We start from the raw sequence: 16,685 nt of genomic DNA on the forward strand, positions 1-16,685 counted from the left end.
TCGGTGGCGAATAGATCTAACCAAGGCTCTCCCCACTGCTGAAAGAGACCTTGCGCCACTTCGGAGTTCAGACGCCATTCGTGATCCATCATGCACCGGCGGCTGAGTTCGTCTGCTCTGGCGTTCAGAGAGCCCGCCAGATGTTGAACCACCAGGGTGATGCCCTGGTGTTCCAGCCATGTCCAGAGGCGCAGAGCCTCCTGACAAAGGGTCCACGACCCCACCCCGCCCTGTTTGTTGCAATACCACATGGCGGTGGTGTCGTCCGTGAACACCTGCAAAGCACTTCCCCGGACAGAGGGAAGGAAGGCTTTCAGTTCAAGTCAGATCGCTCTCAGCTCCAACAAGTTGATGTGGAGGAGAGACTCCGCCGGAGACCAGAGGCCTCTGATCTCCGCCTCTCCCATATGGCCACCCCATCCCAGGAGGAACGCATCCGTCACTACGACATGCTCCGGTAGGGGTAGGGTGAGGCTCTTGCCCGTGACCCAATCGCGGTCCATGAGCCACCACTGCAACTGCTGTGCAGTGCCCTCCGAGATCAAGACATGGTCGGACAGGTTGCCGTGATGCTGGGTCCACTGAAACTTCAGGTCCCACTGCAGAGCCCGCATGCGCCGCCTGGCGTGATGCACTAGTAGGATGCAGGAGGCCATCAGCCCCAGAAGCCGCAACACTAGCCTGACCGAAACCTAGGATAGAGGCCGAAAGATGGGAATCAGGGCCTGTATATCCCGGACCCGCTGTTCTGGTGGATAAACCCGGAACTGCGCCGAATCGAGAACCGCTCCGATGAAGAGGAGCTTCTGAGAGGGGCTCAGGTGTGACTTCGGCACGTTGATGGAAAACCCCAGCAAATGCAGGAGATCCGCCGTAGTCTGGAGGTGGGAGACGACTGCCTGGGGCGAGCCCGCCTTCAACAACCAGTCGTCGAGATAGGGGAAGACTGGAACCCCTGATCTGCGCAGATGAGCTGCGACCACCGCCATCACTTTCGTGAACCCCCGAGGGGCACTGGTAAGGCCGAAGGGGAGCACGGTGAACTGAAAGTGCTTGTGGCCTACCGTGAACCGCAGGTAACGCCGGTGGGCCGGCAGGACGGGGATGTGCAAATATGCGTCCTGCAAGTCCAACGCTACCATCCAGTCTCTAGGGCAGCTAGAACCTGAGCCAAAGTCAACATTTTGAACCGTTCCTTCCGGAGGAAGGCATTGACGTTCCTGAGGTCCAAGATAGGGCATAGGCCCCCTTTGCCCTTCTTGGGAACCAGAAAGTAGTGGGAATAACAACCACGACCTACTTCTGGGCTCGGAATGCGCTCGACGGCCTCTTTGGCCAAGAGGGCCGAAACTTCCTCTTGCAGAAGTTTCAAATGATCCTCCGAGATACGGTGGTGCTGCGGTGGCATGGCTGGAGGGGTCGTCTCGAAGGGGAGGGAGTAGCCCCTTCGGACGATTTGCAGCACCCACCTGTCCGAAGTAATGGTACGCCAGTGGAGCAGGTGATGGCGAACCCTGCCTCCCACTGGCGAGGAATGGGCCTGAAAGCTCGGACTAGGAAGGCTTTGAGGCGGATGCTGCTTGGGTGCATGTGGACTGACCGCGTTGTCCTCCAGTACCGCCTCGGCGGAAACCACGTCCGCGACCACGTGCAGGCTGGTTCTGCGGACGGTGGCTAGGCGGACGTGAGGAGGTGCCCCTTCCTTGGCCACGAAAGGAGCGAAAAGCGGAAGGTTGTGGCCGCGGGGCCGAGAGGCCCAAGGACTTGGCCGTAGCCCGAGAGTCCTTGAAGCGAGCCAGTGCACTGTCCGCTTTCTCACCAAAAAGGCGAGCGCCATCAAAAGGCATGTCCATGAGAGTGCTCTGGACATCCCCTGAAAAGGACGTGGACCGCAGCCAGGCGTGACGTCGAATCGCCACCGTGGTAGAAATCGCCCTACCCAGCGAGTCCGTAGTGTTGAGTCCACATCGGATTGCATGGCGCGCTGCATCTCTCCCATCGGCTAGAGCCGAGGAAAGCTGTGCCCGGGCCTCCTCCGGGCACAGGGGCAGCACGTCCTCCACCGTATCCCACAGAGAGTGGGAATAACGGTCCAAGAGACAGGCGGTGTTTAAAGACCGCAGGGCCAAACTGAGCGAGGAAAACAGCTTTTTACCGAACTGTTCCAGTCTCTTGGAATCCCGGTCCGGAGGAGCGGACGGAAAGGAGATTGGGAGGTAGAGGCCTGGATAACCAGACTCTCGGGGTTGGGTGTTGGGACAGAAAACTGGGGTCGCCCGGAGCAGGGCGGTGGCGCCTGGCAATGTTCCTATCCACAGGAGGGACTGTGGAGGGCTTGGACTAGGTGCCCTGCAGAACGTCAGTGAGGGCCTCATTGAATGGCAGCAGAGGCTCAGTGGAGCTTGCGGCAGACTGAAGCACCTCAGTGAGGATGTTAGTCCTCACAGCCACGGCAGGCAGCTCAAGCCCAAGGGCTGCGGCCGCCTTGCGCAGCACCACAGAAAAAGCTGCACCCTCCTCCGAAGCCACAGTCGGAGGAGAGATGAATCCAGTGTCCGGTGAGGTATCCAAACCACTGGCCTCCCCCAGTTCATCTGCCCAGTCCTGCGAAAGTTGGCCCTGAAGGGCCAGAGGGTCCACGGACCCCTCCCAGTCGCCCCCGTCATCCGATTCCTGGTAAACAGGAGGAATGATCGGAGCCGGACGATAGACAAAATGTGTCTCTAGCGGCGTCGGATGCGGCGTCGAGCGGCGCCGCACCGGCGTCGGGTCCGGACAGGGGCTGAACCGGGGATCGACCGGAGTCGGCGGTGGCACCGGTGTCGACGCCGGCGGAGGAGGCGTGACGAGGTCAACCGGCGTTTGGCTGAGGTTCCTGCGTAGAGAGCGTTTCCGTAGACCAGTCTACTGCTGACGAGGGCCTGAGTGACTGTCCTCCTGGTACCGATGGCGATCCATCTGTAGATCTTGCAGAGCATGTGGAGGGTGTTTAAGCAGGAGGAGGAGACGGCATTCACTTGCTGGGTTATTGACAATGCGGAGTCCAGGATGACTCCCAGGTTGCGTGCGTGGTAAGTGGGCGTCGGTGCAGCTCCCAGTGCGGCCAACCACATGAGTCATCCCAGGCGGAGGGGGTGGATCCGATGATGAGGACCTTCGTCTTGTCCGAGTTCAGTTTTAGGCGGCTGTTCATCATCCATTCGGCGATGGCCTTCATTCCTTCATGGAGGTTGGATTTGGGAGTGGTGGGGGCCTTGGTGAGGGAGAGGATCAGCTGGGTGTCGTCGGCGTATGAGATGATGTTGAGGTCATGCGATCGGGCGATGTTGGTGAGCGGTGCCATGTAGATGTTGAAGAGTGTCGGGCTGAGGGACGATCCTTGGGGTACGCTGCAGATGATCTTGGTGTCGTTAGAGCAGAATGGGGGGAGGCGGACACTCTGGATTCTGCCGGTGAGGAAGGAGGTGGTCCAGTCCAGTGCCTTGTCGCGGATCACTGAATTGTGGAGGCGTGTACGAAGGGTGTGGTGGCAGACAGTGTTGAAGGCGGCCAAGAGATCCAGGAGGATGAGGGCCGCGGTTTCTCCGCTGTCCATCATGGCCCTGATGTCGTCGGTGGCGGCGAGGAGGGCTGTTTCCGTGCTGTGAAATCCGGATTGGGACGGGTCCAGGATGTTGTTCTTTTCGTGGAAGGAGGTCAGTTGCCTGTTGACAATCTTCTCGATGATTTTCGCCGGACACGGGAGGAGGTAGATGGGCTGGTAGTTCTTGAGGTCCTAGGGGTCTGCCTTGGGTTTCTTGAGTAGGGCGTTGATCTCGGCATGCTTATAGCTCTCCGAGAAGGAGGCGGTCTTGAAGGAGCTGTTGATGATCTTGTGGAGATGGGGTGCAGTGGTGGAGCTTGCTTTGTTGAAGATGTGGTGTGGGCAGGGGTCAGATGGTGAACTGGAGTGGATGGTGTTCATGATTTTGATGGTGTCTTCGCCGTTGACGTGGGTCCAGGAAAGCAGGGGGTCGATGTGGCTGGGGGGCGGTGAGTCCGAGGTGTCTGTGGGCGGGCCTGGTTGCTGAAGCGGTCGTGGAGGTCTGCGATCTTGCAGTGGAAGAAGGTTGCTAGGGAGTCGCAGAGGTCTTGCGATGGCAGGATGTCGCTGGAGCTGGGGTTGGAGAGTTCCTTCACGATGTTGAAGAGCTATTTGCTGTTGTGTACCTTGTTGTCAATGCGCTCTTTGAAGTTGGTCCTTTTGGGGGTTCGGATGAGTTGGTGGTGTCTGCGGATGGCGCTCTTGTAGGCTGTGTTGCTGTCCGGTGCCTGTTTGTGGTGCCACTTCTTCTCGAGCCTACGGCAGGCCTGCTTGGATGCCTGGACGTCGGCAATGAACCAGATGGCTTTTCTGTCGGTGCGTCTGTTCGAGGGTTTCTTGGTCGGGGCAAAAGTGTTGGCGCAGTCGTTGATCCATAGCCTAAGGTTGATGGCGGCGGAGTTGGTGTCGGTAGTGTCCGTTGGTGGTTTTTGGGCGAGGGTGATGATTAGCTGGTCTTCGGTGACTTTGCTCCAGCTGCGGTGGGGGGCCCGTTGTGTGCGGTGGTGCGTGGTAGGCTTCTCGAAGGTGAAGTGGACGTAGCGGTGGTCGGTCCAGTGGAGTTCGGTGGTGTGGCTGAAGGTGACGTGGTTGCTGGTGGAGAAGATGGGGTCGAGCGTGTCCCCGGCAGAGTGGGTGGGAGTTGTGACAAGCTGTTTGAGTCCAAGGTTGGCGAGCAGGGTAGTGGAGTTGCTGTCGTTGGTGTTCTCGAGGTGGAAGTTCAGGTCTCCGAGGAGAATGTAGTCCGTGGATGCAAGGGCGTGCGTGCTGACGAAGTTGGTTATGGAGTCGCTGAACTGCGGCCAGGGGCCAGGTGTTCTGTAGAAGAGGGTTCCTCTGAGGGTGGTGTTGGGGTCGGTGTGGATCTGGAAGTGCAAGTGTTCGTCGGTGATAAGCATGTCGTCGGTGCTGGTCAAGATTCTGAGGGTGTTTCTGTGGACGATGGCAATTCCTCCTCCTGTTCCGTTGGTGCGGTCCCTGAGGGTGATCTTGTAGCCGTCGGGGATGGCTATGGCGATGTCGGGTGCCGAGGAGGGGTTCGTCCAGGTCTCCATCAGGAGGGCGACGTCTGGGGAGGTGGAGTCGAGTAGGTCCCAGAGCTCGATGGCGTGTTTGCGGGCAGAGCGGGTGTTGAGTAGAAGGCATCGGAGGCTGTTGCGTCCTACCCTGGTGGGCGTGGTGGTGGTTTGGAAGCTGGTGTAGCTGCAGTTCCGGCAGAAGAAGGGTCCATGGGTCCGCTTCAGGGTGGCCCGGAAGCAGGTGTGTGATCGGCCGGCGTTGAGTGCGTGGAGGGTGCTGGCGTCGTAGCGGCGTCGGGTGTCGTGGTGTTCGCGGGGGCCAGGAGTCTGACGCTGGGCACAGACTGGCTTGCCTCAGGCGCGCCTTTGGCGTGCCAGCGGCCGCCATAATAAGGACAGTTGGGAGGGAGGAGCAGCTGGGAAGCGGGACGAATGGGCGAGCAGGGGGGCGGGGCCGCAGCAGCGGGAAAAATGCGCAAAGAGCAGGGGCACAGAGGGCAAAGGGCGCAAGCTGCAAGGGGCACAAAAGGCAAGGCAGAAAAGGGGCACAGAGGAAAAAAGGGGCACAGAGGGCAAAAGAGTACAACAGTAAATTAGCAAAACAAAAAAGACGGTGCACAACATAAGTAGTGAGAACAGATGGGACTCGAACTTACGGCAGCGGCAGTGAGCACAGGGACACAGGCACACAGGTGGTGCTGTGCGGCGAGGGGGAGCGACTTGCCTGTGAACAGGGTCAAGGGTCTTATTTGTGTGCCAGAGGTGTGTCAATTGTGGAAACAAAGGTACAGTTTTAGAAAAGAACACATGCACTGGGAACCTGGTTAGCAGGAACCCAGTGCCCATTCAGTCAAAGATGCATCAGAGTCAGGCAAAATGTTTGGGGTAACCATTCCAAAAGAAGTACTTTCCTACACACCCGAGGTAACTTACGGTCGCTGGTATACTGGAGGTAAATATTGGCATAAGGGAGGATACCAGTTGAAAAACGAAGACCCTGACAAACTGTAATTCTTGGCATACAGGTGATAACTATGGCAAAATTCTGGTACTTCCATACTGCAGGTAATACTTGGAATACTGTGGGTGGCAGGTCTGGTTAAGGGAAGCAAACTATGAGAAACTGCTGGCTCTGACATAGTGGATGCAATTTCTGACATATGGGTTAAGACTACCATACTGATAAATACACTTCACTTGTGGGCAGGGCTGCAGCATGCAGGGGCCTGCGAAGGGCGCTTTGGTTAAGGACACCTGAACAGGCAAATCATGACCAGGAGTCCTGCCTTCGGGATGGCAGCAAGAAACCTATTTCTCAAAAGTAAGTGCCATCCACCACAGCCACAAATTAAGCACTGAGTGGATGACTCAAATGAGAAAATAATTCATTTAGTAATACATACTTGTGGAAAAGACAAGTTCCAACGGGGTTCGTCCATGCCCCATCCCTTTTTTCTGCTTCTGTTGCAAATCCAAACGAAACAATTGGGCCAGTGTCATCATCTATATCGCCATATGAAACAACTTCAATTTCCCAGTAAAAGGATGGTGCCTATGATAAAGCATACAAGAATACTTGAAAAACTTTATAGGACGAACAAATATAAACAGTTTAAAAACCGAGAAATATATTTTCTTAAAACAGAAGTCATTTATTCATATTCAGGAACTAGTTATGAATAATACTTGCATACCTGGAGGGTGTGAACCTTACATTCAATAATAAAACAAACCCTTAACCACTGAGATCAACCACAACATTCATTAATTTCAGAGGAAGATTCAAGATTGCCCATCACACATTTAAAAAAACAAGAGACTTGAAGAACAAGTTACTTCCTTTGGGAATACCTTTTCTAGAACAGCCTATCTAACCACAGGTTCTTCACCTTTCTCCAGCTGCCAGACTAGACCAGGAGAATTTTTATAGCAATTCCCTTGCGTTTTGGTAGGTGGCATTGTGTGGTTCCATGTCGTATCCCACACTCCGGATTTTTTGCCAGGGCGACTATGTCTGCGCCACCTGTGCATGTTGATGTCAGTTTTTTTCTGAATTATGAGATGTTGGACATACTATCCACAGAAATCAGACTATCCCAGTGCAGATCTTATTAATATACTGTATGAGTCCATTCCAAAGAAGGAGGAGGAGGGTGGGCTGGTGAGCAATCTGCAGTTAAGAGTCTCTACCAGAAAAGAAGTTATAAAAGGTAAGTAACTTGCCTTTCTGATAGCGACTTCTAACTGCTAATGTCTTACACTGTGAACTGATACCAAAGCAGTAGCTCCCTAAGTGGTGGATCTATGAAATAGCGTAGTCTAAGATATCTTGCAGGACAGATAGGGCAAACTTGGCCATCCAGGAAGTGGCATTTCATGAACGTGTGGTGGGAAGCCCATGTAGTAGCTAATGTCTAAACAATGGGGTGACCCTGTGTCCCTCAGAACCTGGGTATGATTATTATAAGAAAACAATGGTTCTGTCGGGTATGAGCAAAACAATTACTTTGTTATACAAATGAATCAAGGACAATTGAAGAATCAATCAAGAATTGACCACATAAATTGTGAAGTACAGATGACGCACACAACGTAAGGGTACAAATCACGGTAAAGCCAACTTTAGAGGGTGAAATGCTGTTCTTTATATATAAATTGCATCATTTATATAAACACCCATATCATTTGTAAAGCGAGGTTACCAAAGTAATAAACTGTAAGGTGAATCAGTGACAAAGTGACATAAGTGACAGAATTGTGCATAATACATACAAAGATTGAATACAAAAAACTTTTTATGTACAAAATATACAAGAAGAGGGCCAGTATTGAAGAGAATTACAATGACACCGTTTCACGAATAAATCAGAGTATGTATAGAAACAGGTCTTGAACTGGTCCTAGCAATTGTCGTCGACGTTTCAACCCAGTGTAAGCGACACTAAATCGTCATGTAGGGTCTTCATCAGGACATTAAAATAAACGATGGCAACCTGCAGGAGCAAGTAAAGTACGTATCAATACTGTGATGTGTGATTATTTTAATGTGTGGTCCTAAATATAATTAGCTAATAATGGGAGGCCATAACTCACCTAGCCTATGGTCTAGGATGGCCTAACAATCAAGCGTTCAGGTGTTCAAGGACAGAGCGCCTCATCCAATGGGGTCTCTGAAAGTCAAATAAAGCGCGGAATGACGTCAAGACACCGCTAACACTAATTGTCAAGAAACATTAAAGCTGCGCCTCGACAATATTTAAATTATAAGGAGTACGTCAAAAGGAGAATTACGATTGATCAAATAAATACCCTCCATTTAAAACCGATTTTGGGGATTAATTAAACGTGACAATCGCGGGATAAACACAAATATCTTAGGCACTTGGAAGGGGCTCACCTCAAAAGGCGTTTTCCTGTAAGAAAGGCCGAGTCGGGTGAATGAAATGCGTCGGATCCAATCCGAAATGAAATTCCGTACGATTATCTGTAAGGACAAGCGTGCATTAAGGAGGGACTCATGGCTGAGTAAAGAATTTTTGGTGACGGGAAGTTTTGGGAGAGTACCTACTTTCTTTCATTGGAAGTCAATTCGCAGCGATCTCGACTCACGCTGCAGCACCACCTTTCGTAGTTGGAGGAAGCCGCAACTGACAGGCCGGCTGCTAAATGAAGGCAAGCCAGGGCAGTCCTATCTGACGTAGGCAGAATGACGTATCAGGGAGGTTGCCCGGCAACCACGGTCGCTTCTAAGACCTGAAGCAGCTGGAGCTAGCGCGAGTATGTCCGCGCGCTTGGCTGACGTATGCCGACAGTCAAAGTGTCAATCTGTATGATTAACTGGGTAAATTAGGGATATAATGGATGAAAAACGGCGAGCATTGCCTATATGTGAATTAATGTAACCCGACCCATGACGAGGTCAATTTTAACCGGTTACAATCGATAATCGTATGTGAGCGAGTGTGGACTACTCGTTTGCATAGGAGAAGCCTGACACAAAATTACGTAGACGTAGGCAAAATGACGTATCAGGGAGGTTGCCCGGCAACTACGGTCGCTTCTAAGACCTGAAGCAGCTGGAGCTAGCGCGAGTGTGTCCGCGCGCTTGGCTGACGTATGCCGACAGTCAAAGTGTCAATCTGTATGATTAACTGGGTAAATTAGGGATATAATGGGTGAAAAACGGCGAGCATTGCCTATATGTGAATTAATGTAACCCGACCCATGACGTGGTCAATTTTAACCGGTTTCAGTCGATAATCGTATGTGAGCGAGTGTGGACTACTCGTTTGCATAGGAGAAACCTGACACAAAATTATTTTTGTTGTGCAGAATGGCATCAATGCGCGAAGCCTGCGTAGAATGCAGCAATTAAACGCAGAAAGTGTCGTGCAAATCTACGTAGAATGCAGCAATTAAACTCAGGAAGTCTCGTGCAACAGGAGTAAAGGTTAAGGCCCGCACACCTACATCCGTAAATGTGCGTAAACCACTTATTTGTATGGGGCAATTGATAGAGTGTAGCAAGAATTACATATGTTGTGCGCCAAGCCCAAAGCCAATGCATCATAATACCCGAAGAATGCAGCCAATCTTGAATTGAGAGTAAAGCCATCATGCAGATAATCAAATGGCCATTAACAGATATTAGTTGTGTGAAACAGACCGCAAAGTCAGTGCAACATATGGATGTTCACCATAACATTGGTTTCAATAATGCATGTTCCCAGAGATAATTGATCACCAAACCCATACCTTCGTGTACAACTAATAACAAGGGAGTATGAATTGTTCATGATGACATTTGTTTCATGGAAACATCAAGTTTCATTGTTTACATCACATATACAGATTTAAAAATTATATAGAACAGCAAAATTAAAAAGCATTGGATGAATATAGCATGAGGGCCATCCCAATTGTACATGTGAAAGGAACTGTTTGCAATGAGAATATCAAAATGCAATAGTGACTGATCAAGCTCATGATAACAAAATCACATATTTAAACTAGGAAAGAGCCAACGGATATGCCAACATAGAATTCATAAAGAAATGACTTTCTAATCAACTTGTCACAATTGACCCATCTCCCTAGATGTTTCCTCAAGGCTATTCAGACCTTGCTGAACAGTGTTGAGAGAATGAATCCATCTACATTCCTTTCTCTTTAAATTGAAAACCATTGAGCCACCTCTTGGCGCCAAACTTACTTTATCTAGCACCCACCATTTCAAATCTTCAGGCTGATGGTTTTGTGCTAGAAAATGATCCACCATGGGGGCCCCTTGTGTCTTGCATCTAATGCGACTCATGTGTTGAAGTATCCTCGCTTTGATTTTTTGCGTTGTTTGACCCACATACAAGGAATCACAAGGACACCTTATCACATAGATGAGATTGGAGCTGTTACAGTTTGTGAAAGTAGAAGAGTTATATGTTCTGTTATTGTGGGTGAAGGAAGAACCCTCTATTGACAAGGGACAAGCTTTACATTGGCCACACTTGTAATGGCCCATGAGGGGAGGTAAACCCAACTGTTCTCTAAGGCCCCGAGGCTTGGGTGGTTCAAGGTATGCCTTGACAACACTGTCTTTCACATTCTTGCCCCGCTTAAAAGCAAAGATAGGTTCTTCAGTGGTAGAGAGCTCACTGGCAACAAGATTCCAATACTTTTTGATAATTTTCTTCATGCCATTACTCTTTGTGTTAAAGGATGTGACACATACAATGTTCTCCTTTTTAGATCTGTTCTCCTTGACCTGTAGGAGTTCGTCTCTCGGGCAATACCAAGCGCGTTTACGTGCGCGTTTTAAAAGACCCACTGGGTATCCCCGTTCCTTTAGCCGAGCGGTGAGGATCTCGGTTTCTTTAAAGAAATCAGCTCTTCGTGTACAGTTCCTCCTTAATCTGAGGTATTGACCATACGGAAGATTATCTCTCAAGCTACGTGGATGGTGAGAATCATACTTGAGGAGGGTGTTCCGTTCCGTCGGTTTACGAAAGAGGTCGCAGATTAGTTGTCCATCATCAACTTCAAAGGTGAGATCCAAGAAATCGATGGTACTGTTGTCGTTCGTCATGGTGAACTGAATATCATTAGATCTAGCATTCAGCCAGCTGTAGAATTGATTGAGATCGTCCTTAGTACCAGACCAAATCATTATCACGTCATCTATGTAACGTTTCCAAACAGTAATGTGGTCAATGAATGGATTTTGGTAGTTGTAAAGATGTTCCTCTTCATATGCATCCATGAAGATATTGGCCAGGCTAGGCGCATAGGTAGCACCCATCGCCACGCCTTTACATTGGTAATAAAATTGCTTCATAAAGATAAAGTAATTATGTTTCATAGCAATTTCTAAATTGCTACCAAAATCCATTCATTGACCACATTACTGTTTGGAAACGTTACATAGATGACGTGGTAATGATTTGGTCTGGTACTAAGGACGATCTCAATCAATCAATTCTACAGCTGGCTGAATGCTAGATCTAATGATATTCAGTTCACCATGACGAACGACAACAGTACCATCGATTTCTTGGATCTCACCTTTGAAGTTGATGATGGACAACTAATCTGCGACCTCTTTCGTAAACCGACAGAACGGAACACCCTCCTCAAGTATGATTCTCACCATCCACGTAGCTTGAGAGATAATCTTCCGTATGGTCAATACCTCAGATTAAGGAGGAACTGTACACGAAGAGCTGATTTCTTTAAAGAAACCGAGATCCTCACCGCTCGGCTAAAGGAACGGGGATACCCAGTGGGTCTTTTAAAACACGTACGTAAACGCGCTTGGTATTGCCCGAGAGACGAACTCCTACAGGTCAAGGAGAACAGATCTAAAAAGGAGAACATTGTATGTGTCACATCCTTTAACACAAAGAGTAATGGCATGAAGAAAATTATCAAAAAGTATTGGAATCTTGTTGCCAGTGAGCTCTCTACCACTGAAGAACCTATCTTTGCTTTTAAGCGGGGCAAGAATGTGAAAGACAGTGTTGTCAAGGCATACCTTGAACCACCCAAGCCTCGGGCCTTAGAGAACAGTTGGGTTTACCTCCCCTCATGGGCCATTACAAGTGTGGCCAATGTAAAGCTTGTCCCTTGTCAATAGAGGGTTCTTCCTTCACCCACAATAACAGAACATATAACTCTTCTACTTTCACAAACTGTAACAGCTCCAATCTCATCTATGTGATAAGCTGTCCTTGTGATTCCTTGTATGTGGGTCAAACAACGCAAAAAATAAAAGCGAGGATACTTCAACACATGAGTCGCATTAGATGCAAGACACAAGGGGCCCCCATGGTGGATCATTTTCTAGCACAAAACCATCAGCCTGAAGATTTGAAATGGTGGGTGCTAGAAAAAGTAAGTTTGGCGCCAAGAGGTGGCTCAATGGTTTTCAATTTAAAGAGAAAGGAATGTAGATGGATTCATTCTCTCAACACTGTTCAGCAAGGTCTGAATAGCCTTGAGGAAACATCTAGGGAGATGGGTCAATTGTGACAAGTTGATTAGAAAGTCATTTCTTTATGAATTCTATGTTGGCATATCCGTTGGCTCTTTCCTAGTTTAAATATGTGATTTTGTTATCATGAGCTTGATCAGTCACTATTGCATTTTGATATTCTCATTGCAAACAGTTCCTTTCACATGTACAATTGGGATGGCCCTCATGCTATATTCATCCAATGCTTTTTAATTTTGCTGTTCTATATAATTTTTAAATCTGTATATGTGATGTAAACAATGAAACTTGATGTTTCCATGAAACAAATGTCATCATGAACAATTCATACTCCCTTGTTATTAGTTGTACACGAAGGTATGGGTTTGGTAATCAATTATCTCTGGGAACATGCATTATTGAAACCAATGTTATGGTGAACATCCATATGTTGCACTGACTTTGCGGCCTGTTTCACACAACTAATATCTGTTAATGGCCATTTGATTATCTGCATGATGGCTTTACTCTCAATTCAAGATTGGCTGCATTCTTCGGGTATTATGATGCATTGGCTTTGGGCTTGGCGCACAACATATGTAATTCTTGCTACACTCTATCAATTGCCCCATACAAATAAGTGGTGTACGCACATTTACGGATGTAGGTGTGCGGGCCTTAACCTTTACTCCTGTTGCACGAGACTTCCTGAGTTTAATTGCTGCATTCTACGTAGATTTGCACGACACTTTCTGCGTTTAATTGCTGCATTCTACGCAGGCTTCGCGCATTGATGCCATTCTGCACAACAAAAATAATTTTGTGTCCGGTTTCTCCTATGCAAACGAGTAGTCCACACTCGCTCACATACGATTATCGACTGAAACCGGTTAAAATTGACCACGTCATGGGTCGGGTTACATTAATTCACATATAGGCAATGCTCGCCGTTTTTCACCCATTATATCCCTAATTTACCCAGTTAATCATACAGATTGACACTTTGACTGTCGGCATACGTCAGCCAAGCGCGCGGACACACTCGCGCTAGCTCCAGCTGCTTCAGGTCTTAGAAGCGACCGTAGTTGCCGGGCAACCTCCCTGATACGTCATTTTGCCTACGTCTACGTAATTTTGTGTCAGGCTTCTCCTATGCAAACGAGTAGTCCACACTCGCTCACATACGATTATCGATTGTAACCGGTTAAAATTGACCTCGTCATGGGTCGGGTTACATTAATTCACATATAGGCAATGCTCGCCGTTTTTCACCCATTATATCCCTAATTTACCCAGTTAATCATACAGATTGACACTTTGACTGTCGGCATACGTCAGCCAAGCGCGCGGACATACTCGCGCTAGCTCCAGCTGCTTCAGGTCTTAGAAGCGACCGTGGTTGCCGGGCAACCTCCCTGATACGTCATTCTGCCTACGTCAGATAGGACTGCCCTGGCTTGCCTTCATTTAGCAGCCGGCCTGTCAGTTGCGGCTTCCTCCAACTACGAAAGGTGGTGCTGCAGCGTGAGTCGAGATCGCTGCGAATTGACTTCCAATGAAAGAAAGTAGGTACTCTCCCAAAACTTCCCGTCACCAAAAATTCTTTACTCAGCCATGAGTCCCTCCTTAATGCACGCTTGTCCTTACAGATAATCGTACGGAATTTCATTTCGGATTGGATCCGACGCATTTCATTCACCCGACTCGGCCTTTCTTACAGGAAAACGCCTTTTGAGGTGAGCCCCTTCCAAGTGCCTAAGATATTTGTGTTTATCCCGCGATTGTCACGTTTAATTAATCCCCAAAATCGGTTTTAAATGGAGGGTATTTATTTGATCAATCGTAATTCTCCTTTTGACGTACTCCTTATAATTTAAATATTGTCGAGGCGCAGCTTTAATGTTTCTTGACAATTAGTGTTAGCGGTGTCTTGACGTCATTCCGCGCTTTATTTGACTTTCAGAGACCCCATTGGATGAGGCGCTCTGTCCTTGAACACCTGAACGCTTGATTGTTAGGCCATCCTAGACCATAGGCTAGGTGAGTTATGGCCTTCCATTATTAGCTAATTATATTTAGGACCACACATTAAAATAATCACACATCACAGTATTGATACGTACTTTACTTGCTCCTGCAGGTTGCCATCGTTTATTTTAATGTCCTGATGAAGACCCTACATGACGATTTAGTGTCGCTTACACTGGGTTGAAACGTCGACGACAATTGCTAGGACCAGTTCAAGACCTGTTTCTATACATACTCTGATTTATTTGTGAAACGGTGTCATTGTAATTCTCTTCAATACTGGCCCTCTTCTTGTATATTTTGTACATAAAAAGTTTTTTGTATTCAATCTTTGTATGTATTATGCACAATTCTGTCACTTGTGTCACTTTGTCACTGATTCACTGATTCACCTTACAGTTTATTACTTTGGTAACCTCGCTTTACAAATGATATGGGTGTTTATATAAATGATGCAATTTATATATAAAGAACAGCATTTCACCCTCTAAAGTTGGCTTTACCGTGATTTGTACCCTTACGTTGTGTGCGTCATCTGTACTTCACAATTTATGTGGTCAATTCTTGATTGATTCTTCAATTGTCCTTGATTCATTTGTATAACAAAGTAATTGTTTTGCTCATACCCGACAGAACCATTGTTTTCATGTAGTAGCTAGGCAGATGTTCAAGACTGGCACACTATGCATCAGCGCAGTGATAGCAGCATTCTCTCTGGTAGAATGAGCATGCAAGCTTTCCGGGGGCCACTTTTTAGCTAGTCCATTCAACTGAACTCACGAAAGATCCCTGAATAGGATTAGCTGATATGTAATGAGATAAAGTGACCAGGCTGGATTAAGAATATAGGTGAGGCAAAGAAGATGCTCCACCAGAAGGACTGTGGGAAGCCCGTAGGGAGCTGAAATTGGCAAGACCATGAGTAGCATGTAGAAAACATTACCCACAGAAGAGGGATAATAAAGTCCTGGAGAAAACACTTCATAAAAACAATAATACTATGTAGCCCTGCCGAAGGTATTTAACCCATGACTGGACAAGGCTAAAGGACGATGGACAAAAGCCCATATCACTGAATTAGAGCTCCGGCTCCATGTTGTGGAATTCAGTATGTAAGCTAAACTCACCCAGTGAAACACAGAGAAAAGGGAATCTCAGAGCATATCCACGATGGAGAGAGAGCCAAAGAGATCCTATTAACGCTGAACAAAAGCATTTAGAGAAGAACAACTACGTTTGGTAGAGACCACTCTCAGTTGGAGAAAACCGTCCTAGAAAGGTAACCCTCTGGGACTATGTAACGTAGAAGCCTTGCATAAGCAACGTCCAAGTTAAGGTCGAATTAGAGCACCAAGAAAGGTGTAGTTACAAAAGCAGACACTATGGAAGAGGTTCAGTACAACCATACCTGCAATATATACCTGTATATATGTGAACACACACACATATATATATATATATATATATATATATATATACACACACACACACATATATATATATATATATACACACACACACATATATATATACACACACATGTACACACACACACACATAAATATTACCTACTGGCGGTCGCCAGTAGGTAGTTATAGTTAGGACCCTGTTTCCATAGGAAAACCGCAACATTCTATTTTGAATAACTTTGGCGCCGGTCGACGAATCCTCGCGAAATTTTCAATTTCAATTTTAATGGGGCGCTACGCTACGCTCCTACCCTGAAAGTCTCGGGGGAATTCGTCAAGCGGGGGCTGAGATAAAAGGGGGGTCCCAAAACGCGTTTTTCCCATGCATTTTTCCATAGGACCTTTAGACACAGCTACAGCCCGAACGGCTGAACAGAGTTCCTTGAAATTTGGCAGAGAGGTAGTCTACAGGTCAAGGAAGTGCCTTTTGTAGGTTTGGTATAAATCTGTTCAGTAGATTCTGAGAAAATAGCCTTTAAATCAATATATATATCTGAGCCAGCTTACGGTGCGCTTACCGTACGCGTACGGTGACGTGCGCGAGCGCGATTCTGATTGGCTGTTAGATCTTAGTAAACATTCGAATCGGTCGAAACCAGGAAGCGGCGGCCGCCATTTTCTCT

General features: G+C 47.9%; 1 protein-coding gene across 2 annotated transcripts in view; it reads right to left on the reverse strand.

Annotated features, from left to right (window-relative positions):
- The window catches only part of HECTD4 (HECT domain E3 ubiquitin protein ligase 4), a 2,430,065-nt gene that overhangs the window by 1,246,139 nt on the left and 1,167,241 nt on the right, over positions 1 to 16,685 (reverse strand). For both annotated transcript variants that reach the window (XM_085634374.1, XM_085634373.1), the window contains exon 49: positions 6,504 to 6,652. In XM_085634374.1, coding sequence (XP_085490500.1) covers positions 6,504 to 6,652 — 149 coding nt within the window. The remainder of the gene's footprint in view (positions 1 to 6,503; positions 6,653 to 16,685) is intronic.

The sequence above is a fragment of the Triturus cristatus genome, chromosome 11, assembly GCF_964204655.1.
Source record: "Triturus cristatus chromosome 11, aTriCri1.1, whole genome shotgun sequence".
Classification (NCBI taxonomy): Eukaryota; Metazoa; Chordata; class Amphibia; order Caudata; family Salamandridae; genus Triturus; species Triturus cristatus.